A 14,835-nucleotide genomic window follows, 5' to 3' on the forward strand; every position below is an offset into this window, starting at 1 on the left:
CTTGAGAAGCTGGGGAACACCTTTCAGAAATGGAATGTCCCAGACAGCTGCTGTGACGGAGTTCCTCACCCAGCCAGCAGTCACTTCAGCTTAGGAGTTGATCTCTGCAGTCTCCTCCCCACCCCCACCAGGCCCAGCTGTTGTTTTGATGGTTTTGGGGCCAGGCAGATCCAAACCTCAGCCAAGGGTTTCCCAGGAGAGTCTTCATCTTCAACCTCTGGGGGTGGCCAGACTAGTTCCTGGCAGGAGGAGAAGGAAGACGGCTTCATTCCAGAGGAAGCACTCCTGGGCAGTTTGGCGACCAGCTGACTCTGTCACTCTGTCTGCTCAGGAAAGGAATCAAATCTGGACACACATGAAGGTTGAAAACCCTGAGACACACAAGACACTCAATAGACCTGAGCCAGCCACACGCTGGGCTATGCCCGCAGCCACAAAATCAGCTTGATCCAGACCGTAGGCTGAGCTCTGGCTGTGCTGGTTACAGGCTGAGCCACACTGGCAAAATAGTGTGCTGGATCCTTTAAGAAATATTTAGGTAGCCGGGCGGTGGTGGCGCACGCCTTTAATCCCAGCACTCGGGAGGCAGAGGCAGGAGGATCTCTGTGAGTTCGAGACCAGCCTGGTCTACAAGAGCTAGTTCCAGGACAGGCTCCAAAACCACAGAGAAACCCTGTCTCGAAAAACAAAAAAAAAAAAAAAAGAAGAAAAGAAATATTTAGGTCTGGGCATAATAACATATTCCTATAATTCCAGTACATGAGAAGCAAAGGCAGGAGGATCATAAATTCTAGACCAGCCTGGATTACATAGATCCATAAAAGTTAAAAATTTTAAAAAGTCTGTTATAACTAGATTCCAGGTAAATTATAATAAACATGTTTTAATATATTGCTAGGCTTATAAGAACATATATATCTCAAAAGCTCCACTACCCCCCCTAAATTAAACTTTACAAAACCCCAAACCAAAGAACCAGTTAGATGGCTCAGGGGGTTAAGGCACTTGCTACTAACTGGACAGGTCTGTGTTGAACTACAGTCTTACCGTCCTAGAGACCCCGCCCACAGCCCAAGCCACTGTGCCGAGCAAGTGTGGGGCAGAGAGATGGGAAAGAGAAGAACGGTTTGAGTACTATGAAGAGAGGTGGATCTGAAGACGTGAAGGTGGAGAGAAACAGCCTGAGGTGAGTAGCCTGCAAAATCACCAGAGACCACGGTGAGTCTCGGTTCATGCTGCCACTGAGGGCCATGGTCATGGCCATGCAGCAGCAGGGGTCTGTGTCGATGTCCACGGCCCACCAAAGGCCATGTGTATGTCCCTGGTCTGGACTGCCGCCTGGGACCACGTTAATATCCAAAAGCTGCACAGAGTTGGCCTTGCCCCTCACAGGCAGCAGCACCAGGGAGAGTGGGCCCTGCACCTCACTGGCTGCAGCTCTCTGGAGAGTGGGTCCTGTACCTCGCCTGGGCAGCACAGCAGAGCTGACCCTGTTGTCTAGAGCGGGCACAGATGAACTGGTCCAGAGGGGGTGAGCTGGCCCCATGGTCACCGCATCTGTCATGTGGTAGCATGGGAGAAGGAGAGATGCCTTTCACCCCTCCCTCCACCCTCCCCTCTGCCCCTGTCACCTGCAGCATGGGAGCAGGAAAGCTGACTTTGCCCCTCATCAACTGCAGCGCTCAGGAGGGAGGGTGGCCCCTTCAACTCGCCTGGGCAGCACGGTAGAGCCGGCCCTGGTGGTACGGGTGTGGGTGAGCTAGCTGAGGCAGTGCTGGAGAGGGTGACGTGGTGGTGAGGATGAGGGAGAGCTGGCCATCTGCCACCCAGGCCCAGAACCAGGGCTGTGAGTTGGCCCACCCCAACATCCACCCCTTCTGTGAACAGCTAGAACATGTGAAAAAGTTAGTCCTGCAGATTCGAAGCTGCAGGGTCTCCATGATACAGGGTAACAACAGGATCTCCAAGAGGAGTCTCAGTGAGGGCCCAGTACTAATAGTGTAGCAGAAGTCAGAGGCCATAAACTAGACCGGTGACTCACTGCAGTGAAGACTTGCGAGCAAAGATGGATGAACTAAAGGGCACACTGTGTGACTCACTGTGACACACTACAGCTCCCATGACGAGTTGTTTTTTTTCTTTTAAATTTTATTTTATACCAAAAAAAAAATTATTTTATTGGGGGTGGGGAGGTTGCAAGGGCAGGAGGTATAGATACGGAAGGGATGGGGAAATGAATGGGAACTGAGCGCGTGATGTGAAATTCACAACGAATCAATAAAAAGTTAAAAAATAATAATAGTAAATCTTAGCTGAGAAGTGGTGGCACACACCTTTAATCCCAGCACTCAGGAGGCAGAGGCAGGTGGATCTCTGTGAGTTCGAGGCCAGCCTGGTCTACATATCTAGTTCCAGAATAGCCAGAGTTACTCAAAGAAACCTTGTCTAGAAAAGAAAAGAAAAACAAAAAAACTTATTAGCTGGGTGTGGTGGTGCATGCCTTTATTTGCAGCACTCAGGAGGCAGAGGCACCACAGATCTCTCAGTTTGAGGCCAGCCTACACAGAAAAACCCTGTCTCAAAAAACCAACCAAGGGGCTGGAGAGATGGCTCAGTGGTTAAGAGCACTGACTGCTCTTCTGAAGGTCCTGAATTCAATTCCCAGCAACCCACATGGTGGCTCACAACCATCTGTAATCTCTTCTGGCCTGCAGGCATGGAGGCTGAACACTGTGTATATAATAAATAAATAAATAATTTTTAAAAAGTCAAAAAATTTTTAAAAAGCATGTCCCGAGCTGAGGATATAGCTCAGTGGTAGAGTGCTTGCCTAACAAGTATAAGGTTTGGAATTCTTTCTTAGGATCACTGAAAAATTAAATAAGATATTTTAGTACTAGTATGTATGAAGACATGAAAGGAGGAAGAAGAAGAGGAGGAGAAAGGAGGAGGAAGAAGAGGAGATGGGAGACAGGGAGGAGGAGTGGAAGAAGGATGGTAATTTACCCATACATAGGAACTTGTTAGTAAAGCTGTAGCGTGTCAAATGCAAAGATAAATCTTAAAATTTCTCACATTGTAGCCAGTTGGTGGTGGCTCATGCCATCAATCCCAGCTCTCTGGAGGCAGAGGCAGGTGGATCTCTGTGAGTTCAAGGCCAGCCTGGTCTACAAGAGTTAGTTCCAGGACAGGCACCAAAACCACAAAGAAACAAAACAAACAAGCGAAAATTCTCACATTGTAAATTGAGCTCTTTTCCTGCTGCCTGTCTCAAAAGAAAGAACCCTGGTCAGAGGTGGAGCCCCAGTTCTGGGTATACATTGATACCTGATTCCGAATACAAGCTGAGTACTAGGGGCTGCAGAGATGGCCCAGCAGCTAAGAGCACTGTCTGGTCTTCCAAACAACGCATGTTCAAGTCTCAGTTCCCACACTGAGACTCACACTTGTCTGTAACTCCAGTTCCAGGGCTTGGGACACCCTTACACAAGAAACATCACTGAACATAAAATAAATTATATATTAAAAAAAACCACACACTATAAACAGAGTGCTGACCGTGGACTTACTGAGCCACTAATCCTGGTCGCAGACTAAGTGTGGACAAAACCTTACCTAGTAAATGTTTGACTATAGACACAATTGAGCCGTTGTCCTGGGCCATGGGCCGACCTTGAGACTCAAGATGACTCCTGAGTCTCAAGGTAAGTTATGAAGTCTGGTTGCTACTGATCACACTGGAGCTTCTAGGACTAGCTTGGTTTTGGGAGACATAGATATCCGCAAAGCTGGCTGCTGACCACAGGTAGGAGTGAAATGCATTGGCTTGGTAAGGGAGCAAACCATGGCACCTTCTCAGAGGACCACTTCCCTCCTCTGAGAGAGAAGCACCAACCCGGTCCAAGGGACCCGGTTGCCATCTCCTGGCGACTTCGAGCACTGCGCTCCGAGGCCAGAGGCGGCCGCTCCATTCGTCCGCCCACTTTCTGGGAGTCAAGTGGAGGCTCTCGACACGGAGACGTCTCTGAGGCATCAGACCCAGGCACAAAGTTGTTTCTCTTCGTCAGGGCGGCCGCCCGCCAGCTCCTCTTCGCTGCATCTCTGTGGGCGGCGCGGTTCGGGGGCCCTCGCCGGGGTAGGCAGGACAGGGCGTAGTCGCCGGACCAGGAGGGAGCGGGCGGCGGAGGCGAGCACCAGGAGAGGCGGCAGGGAGAGGAATCCGAACACGATGAGCGCGGCAGAGCCGCGATCGGAGAGCAGCGCTCGGCACCGTGGACCCGGGGCTGGATGAACCTGCGGACAGTGGAGGCGTGGGGTCGGACCAGGATGCACCAGGGTGGTGCAGTCGTGAGGAAGGACCAGGGTCCGAGGTCTGGAGGGGAGGACCAAGCAGAGCCTAGAGATTGCAGCAGAGTCCAGAGAGACAAGGGGCGGGGCCTGGAGAGCGAAGTGGGGCTTGGAGGACAGAAATTGCCAGAATACAACAAAGAGAGTTGGCCTGAGTTCTGGTTGCTGTGAGCCAAGCAGTGTTGAAGTCTTTTTGGGGGAGATCTGGAACCCAGACTATAAATGGCCCAGGTAGGGCTGAAGGAAAGGCTCCAAGAACTTCCCTGGCGCTCCCAACCCAGCTTTTCTGTCCCCATCAGTGCTCTTTCCCACGGCCCTTACCCCCAGCTGCCTCTTCACCAGCTAGCGTCATTTCTTTCCCACACCGGAAGCCACAGAAAGGAATATAGGGGCCATCTATATATAGATCAAGCCATAGTCCTCTCCACAGGTGGGGAAGCCCAGACCAGGTCAAGAGGGTTTGGGGGAAGAGTGGAGAGGCACTGAGTATAGGTGAAATTTGACAATTTATTTTCCTATCTTCACTTCGACCTCACAGACCAGGCCCTGGTGCCTACTGGTACAAAGCAAAGAGGCCTGGGACAGGCAAGACAGCTGTTCCTGAGTAACAAACAAAAGCTTTTCTTTGTCTGCAGCTGGTAGGGGTGTTGGCAGAAGAGGAGGTTACAGAAGAGGACACATACATCTCTGCATACAAAGGGGCAGGGCTGGAAGGGGGTCGATTCACCTTCGATCCCAGGGACTTGAACCTCTACAGGACTCCCACCCCCCAGGGACTAGCCAATGCTCACCCTTGAGTGGCACAGGAATCCCAGGTAGACAATGGCAGCAGCTGGCAGCAACACCAGCAGGAAGACTGTCCCGGGTAGCAGCAGATGGCACAGGAACCCAACCAGAGCCCGGCCAGGCAGCAGCAGGGTCCTGAGGCCTTCGGTGGTCAGGATGGGCCACCCCGGGCATATCAGGACTGGGATACGGTAGTCAGTAGGCCTTCTTCGGGGCAGCATGGGCGCTGTGTCTGAAGTACCTCCTTCATCCTCTTCTGTCTCCCTCTCCTGCTGCTCACTCATGTCCTGGCCGTGGACCTTGAAGGATGCTTTCCCTAAGATCACAGCAGTAGGCGGTAGGACTAGCTCCCACCGCCAAGCCCAGACTAGTGATCCTTTCCCCTCCCCCCGGTTCAGTTCACATCTAGATCCTAGACACCAGATAGTGGACTGCTGTCCTGTTTAGTCTAGCACCAGATATCTGTCTCCAGGGCTACACCCCTGTCACAGTTTCCCCCACTACCTTGTTGGGCCTCTTTGCCAGGCAAATGAAGGCAGCTCCTGAGTGCTCTGGTTAGGTCTTACCCAGCTATCCCTATCTGAGCACTATGGCCCTCCTTCCTCACAGCCCGCCCTTCCCCAGCTTCCAGTTCTCCCAAACAATGGCTCCATTTCACAGATCCTGGCTATGACAAATGTCCTTTAATAGCTGCCATCTAGGGACAAACCGTTAACTCATTTTCTAGCCCCAGTCCCCGCAATCCCCTCTAGGGACAAACCGCTAACTCATTTCCTAGCCCCAGTCCCCACAATTCCCCTTTTCTAACAAGTAGACCCCTCTTTGTTGTCAGTATAAGATGAAAACACCATAGGATTGGAGAGAGGACTCGGTACTTAAGGACACTGGCTGCTCTTCCAGAAGACCTGGGTTCAATTCTTGGCACCCACATGGCAGCTCACAGCTGTCTGTAGCTCCAGTTCCAGGGCATCCAGCCTCACACAGACATACATACAGGCAAAACAACAATGCACATAAAATAAAAACAAAAAAAATCATTAAAAAAAAGGTGAAGCCACCAGGTGACTCCCTGCTGTGGAGTGGTTCAGAGGTTAGTGCTTACTGTAGTACCTGGCAGATAGCTGTTACCTGATGAGCAGCCACTCAGTTACTCTGCACTGAATCCAGTCCATCGTGGGAGCATGCAACAGGCTTTTCAGATGGTGAGAACATGTAATCCACCGAAAGCTCCAGCCACTAACCCCCAATATTGCTAAGATGCCTTCACACTGGAAGCACACAGCGGACAGCATTTAAGCCCTATTTACATAAGCTATTGACCCTTAAGGGGAGCTAATGTTTCCCCTTCTGTGCCATTTCTTCCAGTGGGCTTTGTCACTTCCAACTTTCCTTGGAATATCTTCCGATCCTGGACAGCTTTCCAGGTGGCGTTTGATATGCTCCACAAAAGGCAGCTTGCTTTCACTGGCATGCCTGTCACAGCCAGCTGTGACCTTGGCTGTTTGTGTATTTGGGTAGTGAATCTGGAGTAAAGAGTATTGTAAGGTGCCGATAGCTCAGAGGTTCAAGACGCATATTGTCCTTGTAGAACGACCTACGTTCGGTGCCAGCACCTGCTTCAGACAGCCCACAACTATTCGTAACTCCAGCTCCGTGAGGCTCTGATGCCTCTGATTTCCTGCCCACATATTCATATATCTATATGCACACTTGCACACACATACACACCACAAGCATACAACTAAAATAAGAAAAATAAAAGTATTTTTAAACAGTGTTGCAGGGGCTGGAGAGTTGGCTCATTGGTTAAGTGCACTTGCTGCTCTTGTAGAGGACCCAGGTTCCATTCTCAGCGTCCACATGTTGGCTCATAAGTTTCTGTAACTACAGTTCCAGAGGGTCTGGTGCCCTCTTCTGACTTCTGTAGGCACCAGGCATGCATGTACTACACATATATACATTCCAGCAAAATGTTCATACTCATAAAGGAAAATAAACACATCCAAAAAATCTTAAGTGTTGTAAATTATCTCCTTACTGTGCCCACACTCTTGTAATTAAAAATAAATATATTTGGGGCTGGAGAGATGGCTCAGTGGTTTAGAGCACTGCCTGCTCTTCCAAAGGTCCTAAATTCAATTCCCGGCAACCACATGGTGGCTCACAACCATCTATAATGAGGTCTAGTGCCTTCTTCTGGCCTGCAGACATACACACAGACAGAATATTGTATACATAATAAATAAATAAATATTAAAAAAATAAATACATAAAATATATTTGTTCAAAAATTTTTTTTTAAAAATATATTTGTTCGCCGGGTGGTGGTGGCACACGCCTTTAATCTCAGCACTCAGGAGGCAGAGACAGGTGGATCTCTGTGAGTTCGAGGCTAGCATGATCTACAAAAGCTAGCTCCAGGACTGGCTCCAAAGCTACAGAGAAACCCTGTCTCAAATATATTTGTTTATTTATTTTAGTCTTCACCTCACTGCATAGCCCTTGCTGGCTAGCCTAGAACTCAATATGTGGACCAGGATGGTCTTGAACTCATACAGATACACCTGCCTCTGCCTCCTGAGTGCTGAGATTAAAAATAGTTAGGCATAATGGCCTACACCTTTAAATTCAGCATTCGAGAAGCAGAGGTAGGTGGATCCCTAAGTCTGAGGCCAACTTGGTCTACAAAGCAAGTTCTAGAAAAAAAGAAAAAAAAAGCAAGTTCTAGACAGCAAGGGATATACAGAGAAACCCTGTATTGAAAACAACAACCAAAAAGTATGCATCATCATGTCTGACTGATATTTTGTTTTAAATGTCTTAATGACTTATTTATTTGATATGTGTGAGTATTTTGGTTCCATGGATGAATATGCACCATGTGCATGCCTGGTGCTCACAGAAGAGGTGTCAGATCCCCTGGAGCTGGAGTTACGAATGGGTTGTGAGCCACCATGTAGCTGCTGGGAATCTCACCCTGGTCCTATATAAGAGCAGCAAGTTCTTAAGTGTGAGCCATCTCTCTAGCTCCTGGTATTTTTTTTTATTATGTGCATGTGTTTATATGTGGGCATGTTCACATGAGTGCAGGTGTCTTCAGAGGCACTTGGGAGACAGAGGCAGGTGGATCTTTATGATGTACATAATGAGTTCTAGACTAGCTAAGGCTATGTAGTAAGACCCTGCCCTCTCTGTCCTAGGCCCAAAGTCGAGTATCCACATGGAAGCCTTGTTCCTTCAGGGTCTCCTTTCTACCTCTAGACATGGGTTCTTAGCATCCCCTGTCCCAGAAATATCCTTGCTAGCTGACATTCCTTCCGTCTCATGGCCTGCACTAGCCTGTCTTAACTGGTTCTCCAGGAGCTTCCAACCCCACCGTTCAGATGTCAGTGGTGAACCTTTCTCTCTTTCTGAGCATCTTATTGGGAAGAACGATAGAACCTTACAGGGTCCACTCCCCAACCCTGTCTGAAGCTAGGAGGAGAGGTGGTTCCAGCCCCAGGATGGGGTGGGGGCAGGTCGATCGCAGGGTGCCGGGGGTGGGGGGGCAAGTCAGAACATATCAAAGTTTGTGTTACTTGGAGGAAGGTAGGAAGGAGGTGCTGCCATCCAAGGCATGTTCCTGCTTGTCCTTCCCAACCTGTCCTGGCTTTTGTTCCTGGGAGTGTGGCCAAGAGCTTTAATAGCCTGCTAGGGGACAAGAGTGCTCAGGCAGAGGCTGCTTGCTCCCTGGCAGGCATAGACTCCCTTCAAATTACTAAATAAACAGTATCAGGTGACCACAGCATGGCCCATAAGAAAGCAACAGATCTTTGCCCACTCCTAACTTCAATCTAGCCTCCCAGGAGTAGCACCCACCTCTCAACCTGCAAGAAAAAAACTTCTGAGGAGGGTCACCAGATTGAAGCTAGCCTAGAAATAATAGGGAGAACCCTCAGGCTCCTGCCCCAGTTCCCTCTGGAGGTAATTGGGAGCCAAGGCCCTTCAGAAGGCTAAGAGGTATCTGAGTCCCCCTAGTCGGGTGGTGACCTGGGACAGGTAGGGTGAACCAACAGGAGGCCTCAGGGTGGATGCTCTTCCCAGATGGATTCCAGCAGGCTGGAGCAGGAACTGCAGTGGATGGAGCTGATTTGGGAGGCGGCTCCGGCAGACAAGACAGAGAAACCTCTTACCTCCCAAGCCTGGAGTACTCTGTTCCAGGCAGTGTGGCAGGGTGCTCCCAGCCTGGTGATACAGCTGCTCAGGCAAGGTGCCAGTGTGGAGGAGAGGTAAGCCGCATGAGTAGCTCCAGACTTTCTCCGACTGGGGCTGACCCGGTAGGAAGCACCCTCACGTATTTCACACCCCACAGGGATCACGCAGGTCGGACTCCGCTCCATCTGGCTGTGATGCGAGGCCACGTGCCCCTTGTACGCCTACTGTTGCAGCGTGGGTCCCTGGCAGACGCAGTTGATCACACAGGGCGCACACCGTTGCACGAGGCTGCTTGGCACGGACACTCAAAGGTGGCGGAACTATTGCTGCAGCGTGGGGCCTCGGCGGTGGCATGCTCTCAAACGGGTCTCACGCCCCTCCACTGGGCAGCTGCGCTGGGCCACACGCTACTGGTTACAAGCCTTCTGGCCGCACCAGGTTCAGACCCTGCCGTGAAGGACTTAAGAGGTTGGACCGCCACACACTGGGCTGCAGCATGCGGGCGACTGCCTATACTAGAGCTGTTGACTGTTGGAGGCAGCCTAGACCTGGACAGCGCTCTGCTGGTGTCAGCGGTAGCTGGAAGTGCATCAGCCTTGCGGCTTCTCCTGGCACTGGGGGCAAAGGTGGATGCCCTGGACAGCACGGGAGTCACCGCGCTTGGCCTGGCAGCTGGCCTAGGCCACCACCAAGTAGGTCCAGCCTTCACCTGCAGTGACTGTGCCGGAATCCCAAGAGCTTGGTTCTCTACACTTACTTCCATAAGCTCTGAGGGAGGAGAGGAACAAGGCAGAAAGATGCTGAAGCACTGGTGGGCAGGGTGGAGGGGTTAGGAGGTGAGTAGGCTCCCAGTTGGACCCTCCCACACCTGCCAACCCCACTTTGTTCTGGTGGCTCATAGCAATGAATTGGGTGAATACTTAAGTTTTCCTGAAACAGCAATTTGCTATGTCGCCTTAGCTGGCCTGAAGCTCTCTATGTAGACCGACTTGATCTTGCACTCACATAGATCCTCCAGCCTCTGACTCCTGGGTGCTGGGATTAGTGTGGGCCACCATGCCTGGCAACAATCATTTATTTAAGTATTTGGCTGAAGCTCAAGAGCAGTGGGGCACAGGGAGCACCAGGGGTTGTTACACAGCCTTTGCACAGCGTTGAATTTGATCCAAGAATCTGAGGCTGCCTCAGATTTCATCCATTCATTCCTAAAAGAAAAAAGAGGCTGTAGGGATTTGGGCCAGGCAAACACCAGGCCCTCTAAACCAGGGTGATGGGCTCTTTCTCTCTTCTTTCTTTCCTTTTCCAGGATGTGGTGGTTCTGCTGGACCATGGCGCAGACCCACGTATCACGGACAGGAACAACTGCTCCGCACTCCACAGGGCTGCCTCTGGTGGACACCTACCTGTTATACAGCTGCTGGTGGCCAAGGGCATAGAGGTGGATTCTCAGGACTCGCTGGGTCTCACGCCCCTGCACTACGCTGCCCGGAGAGGCCACATAGAAGTTGTCAGCTATCTCCTGGACAGGGGTGCACAGGTCAACGCTGCCGGCTGGCTCCGCAAGACCCCTCTGCACCTTGCTGTGGAGTGTGACCACAGAACAACCATAGAGCTTTTGCTAAGCCGAGGAGCCAACTCTACCTTGAGGACACAGTGGGGTGAAATGGCCCAGACCCTATAGGGTGCCTGCCCCAGGCACTGCCTGATTTCATTTACTAAACAAACTTCTTAAAAAACTACAGAGAGATGAGAAATTAGAGCTGTACTTCTAACAAAATTAAGAGTTTAGGATTATGGAGGATATCTTTTGGTTGAGTTTGTTCACAACTGGGCCATGGTGGCGCACACCTTTAATCCCAGCACTTGGGAGACAGAGGCAGGTGGGTCTCTGTGAATTCAAAACCAGCCTAGCCTACAGATCAAGTTCTAGGACAACCAGGGCTGTTGCACAGAAAAACCCTGTCTAGAAAAACAAAAACCAAACCAAAATAACCAACAACAATAAAAAACTGCTACCCATTAGGTTATATTCCCATATCAAAAGGATTGTAATTCTTCCAGGCAAGTAACATATCCTTGGTTAGCTGGGAGGTGGTGGTGCACACCTTTAATCCCAGCACTTGGGAGGCAGAGGCAAGCAGAGCTCTGTGAGTTTGGGGCCAACCTTGTCTACATGAGGCACCAAAACTACAGAGAAACCTGGTCTCGAAAAACAAAACAAAAAGATATCCCTTGTTAAGAACATAAAAAAGAACAACATTGGTCAACATTTTTGCCATGTAAATCTCTTATTTGTTCAAATGGCCACACTTGCAGTTTCTGGTTCATGTAAAACATGCTCAAAGTGTACCTTCGTGCTGGAACCTAAGCAGGATTTACAGATCACAGTATATGTGAAATGTTATAGATCAAAATCTACATAAGCTGCAAAGAATTTCTGCTCAAGGGTGGTGTCTCTGTGTGTGTTAGCCAGAAATCATCATTAAAGGGGTGGGTCTTTTTTTCCTTATGATTCTCTGCATGTCTGGAGTAAATTCATGGTGGTTGTTGGTGGCACTAACCTGCTGCTTCACTAGGAGTCACAGAGTCACAGCCCCAGTGTCCCTGAGCTTCCTTGGGTGAGGCCGAGACTTTTTGGGCAAAACAGGACAAGAAAAATCCTGAATCCTCCTTCTCGATAGAGGCCACCTGTCCTGGAACTAGCTCTTGTAGACCAGGTTGGCCTTGAACTCACAGAGGTCTGCCTGCCTCTGCCTCCCCAGTGCTGGGATTAAAGGCCACCACTGCTTGGCTAAACATGAGAATTGTTGGAGAAAGAAGACACTGGTCTCTGTCCTCAGGAGTATAACTACTCAGCTCCAGCCTCCTCCACATAAGGGTCGAGTTGACAACAGATTTGATTAAAACCTCATGGTTTCTCTTTGGTCTGTGGGCCACAGGGCTCCCCCCTTACTTGCACTGTATGCGGGGGATGTTCTGTTTGTATTTGTCCTTCACACTAGTTTCTTTCCTCATCTCTGTGATAAGATGCTTGAAAGAAGAGATGTGCAGCTCGTAGTTTTGGAACACACAGTCCAGTTTATGGATGTATGCTCCCTGGGGCTTATGGGAGAGCTTTGCCCATCTGCTGTAAACACCTTTCTGGTATTTCCACCAGTGATTTTTTAGAAAGTGTTTTGATTTGTGGCTTTCTTTGTTCTGTCATGAGAAAAGTTTCAATAAGCTGGGTGTGGTGAGGCACACTTTTTTTTTTTTGAGACAGGGTCTCTCTGGGTAGCCCTGGCTCTCCTGGGACCAGGCTGACCCTTAATTCACAGAGATCAGGCTGCATCTGCCTCCCAAGTGCTGGGAATAAAGGCATTTAGTACAACACTTACGGAAGTTTGTTGTTTGTTGTTTTAGTTTTCACTGTTTTCAGACAGGGTTTTATTTGATGTTCCAGGCTGTCAGAAACCATTACAAACCTCCTGTCTTGGACTCCTGAGCACTAGAGCCACAGGTGTAAACCCAATGAGTTCAGCTCAGAAAACTCTTCTTTAAGTAGAACGCCAACCAAATGTGGACGGAATGACGTGTTGCCTGGGGGACCAGCTTCCAGCAGGGCAGGGCTCAAAGGGAATCTAGAGTCAGCACATTAGACTTTTCTATCTGAGGGGTCAGGGAAAAAGACACTCACTTTGTATGGATGGTTTCCTTGTTGACTCTTCTGTGTTCTTCTGGTCTTCATATTCCTGGTGATTTCCTTCTCTCGTTCTTGATGTTTTCCTTCTAACTCATTTTAACTCTCTCTCTATTCTCTCTCTTACATTTTATAACCCCAGCAAAATCTTCCAGGCAGTATAAAAAATTACAATGTGGTTACATTCTGTTTTCCAAGTGAATGACTACAATGAATACAAGGAGAAAAACAGAATGTTTTCTGTATCCCTTACATGATTAAACATTTTACATATTACAGGTGAAAAGCAAATTATCCCAAGGACCCATGTACATTCATCCATACCCAAGCAATTTGTTATAGATTAACAGTGTGCAAGCAAGCCAGATATTCTATTGCTAACAGACTGTGTTTTATGGTTACAAAGAAAGGGTCAATCACTTTCTTATTTATCTTGAAAGGTAATCTTATTAGAAATCTTAAAGGAATCACAAATCTAAACTTTTATATATGAAAAAGAATCACTCAGCTCTATTTTAAATCTTTAGGGTGCATATCCACTCAACAATAGCTTCTTTCACCAGGAGATTGAGGGCAGGAACGGGTAAGTAATTAATCACTACTACCTTTGATCATTAACCAGCCCTAGCAAGAAAGGCCCGTCAGCTAATAATAATTGGGCTGCTTTGTTCTTGTTCCCTGACCTTAACAAGTTCCTCATTCAACTCTGGGTCTTTCTAAACTCTAGATTTTCTTCTTTTGCAAAAAAAAAAAATAAAAATTCTTACCAAATTACTTTCCCTTTGTTTGTGTTTGCCTTTCTGCAACACTTGAGATTGTTTTCTCCCACTGACTTCCATAGGCCTCCCCTCAACAAAAATAAATACATACATTAATTTTTTTTGTTTACTTTTGTTGTTTGTTTTAGTTTTTTTGAGGGTTGGTTTTCCTGCTTCTGCATCTCGAGTGCTTGGGACGCCACCATATGCAGCTAGTCGTCAGTTTTTTGAGTCACACTGATTCTGTCTCACAACTGAAAAGAACGAGAAGCAAGGACTGTCGAAGGGCAGGCAAGCGACGTTTACAGAGAAGCCGGTCCCAGTAGCAGTGTGGGGGTGTCTCGAAAATGAGCTGCCTTAATTTGAATATGTATGTGGAATTTTGATTAGTTGATGGGATCAGGTGAAAGGGTGCTTGTTCAAGTAAGTCTCTGAAAAGTTCCAAGAGGTCAGAGAATCCAGAACTAAAAGGAACAAAAGATGGTAGCCAACTTCTTGTTAAGTCAGTCAGAGCTGTTTGGCCTTCATCTCCCTATAGCATGGTTTTTTTTTTTTCCCCTACCCGGCTCTGGGAGCCCTCCATTTCCTGGAACGTGGGTTTCTATACCCACAGGGGTTAGCTTTCATCCCGTAGGCACATCTCGAGAACAGTAGATACCTTTGCTCATCTGGGCCTGCGACTCAGACGAGCTGCCAAACCGGGGTGTGGTTGCGCAGGCCTTTAACCCCAGCACTCGGGAGGCCGAGGCAGTCGGAGCTCCAAGAGTTCGAGGTCAGCATGGTCTCCAAAGCGAGCTCCAGGACAAACTGTTACACAAAGTAATCCTGCCTCGAAAAAAACCCAAAAAATTAAACAAATAAGCAAAACTAGATTAGCTGCTTTTAGAATGAGGCTGCCTTGATTTGATTTCTGTCACTCATTTAGGGACAACTAACTGAAGCCCACACAAGAGCAGGCCACCGACGGTTCTTTCGTTTCTGCAAATCTGATTTCCGTCCGCAGCTGCCCTTCCCGTCCTCCTCAGCCCCGCCGCCTTGGTCCTTCCAGGCCGTGACATCAGCTCCATGCAT

The 14,835-nt window shown here is 48.9% G+C and overlaps 1 protein-coding gene across 3 annotated transcripts; it reads right to left on the bottom strand.

Annotated features, from left to right (window-relative positions):
• Positions 1-712: 712 nt before the first annotated feature.
• Tmem278 (transmembrane protein 278) lies at positions 713-9,936 on the bottom strand. 3 transcript variants are annotated; one of them, XM_075945957.1, is made up of 3 exons: positions 9,306-9,936; positions 5,139-5,432; positions 713-4,293 (listed from the first exon to the last, which is right to left on the bottom strand). In XM_075945957.1, the coding sequence occupies exons 1-3, from the start codon at positions 9,510-9,512 to the stop codon at positions 4,033-4,035; spliced, it is 762 nt and encodes a 253-aa protein (XP_075802072.1). In that variant the 5' UTR covers positions 9,513-9,936; the 3' UTR covers positions 713-4,032. The 3 variants fall into 3 exon arrangements, with proteins under 3 accessions (XP_075802072.1, XP_075802074.1, XP_075802073.1); XM_075945959.1 differs by lacking the exon at positions 9,306-9,936 and adding an exon at positions 5,638-5,819; XM_075945958.1 differs by lacking the exon at positions 9,306-9,936 and adding an exon at positions 5,638-5,819 and having other exon boundaries at positions 5,139-5,449.
• Positions 9,937-14,835: the final 4,899 nt, after the last annotated feature.

The sequence above is a fragment of the Microtus pennsylvanicus genome, chromosome 13 (genome assembly GCF_037038515.1).
Source record: "Microtus pennsylvanicus isolate mMicPen1 chromosome 13, mMicPen1.hap1, whole genome shotgun sequence".
Classification (NCBI taxonomy): domain Eukaryota; kingdom Metazoa; phylum Chordata; class Mammalia; order Rodentia; family Cricetidae; genus Microtus; species Microtus pennsylvanicus.

Bases quoted from the DNA above. Each gene is read 5' to 3' on its own strand.
- Tmem278 (XM_075945957.1), bottom strand. From the start codon at position 9,512: ATGGAGCGGAGTCCGACCTGCGTGATCCCTGTGGGGTGTGAAATACGT. The intron at 5,433-9,305 runs GTAAGAGGTTTC...GCATCCTTCAAG, and splicing joins GAGTACTCCAGGCTTGGGAG to GTCCACGGCCAGGACATGAG. The intron at 4,294-5,138 runs GTGAGCATTGGC...CACTGTCCGCAG, and splicing joins GATTCCTGTGCCACTCAAGG to GTTCATCCAGCCCCGGGTCC.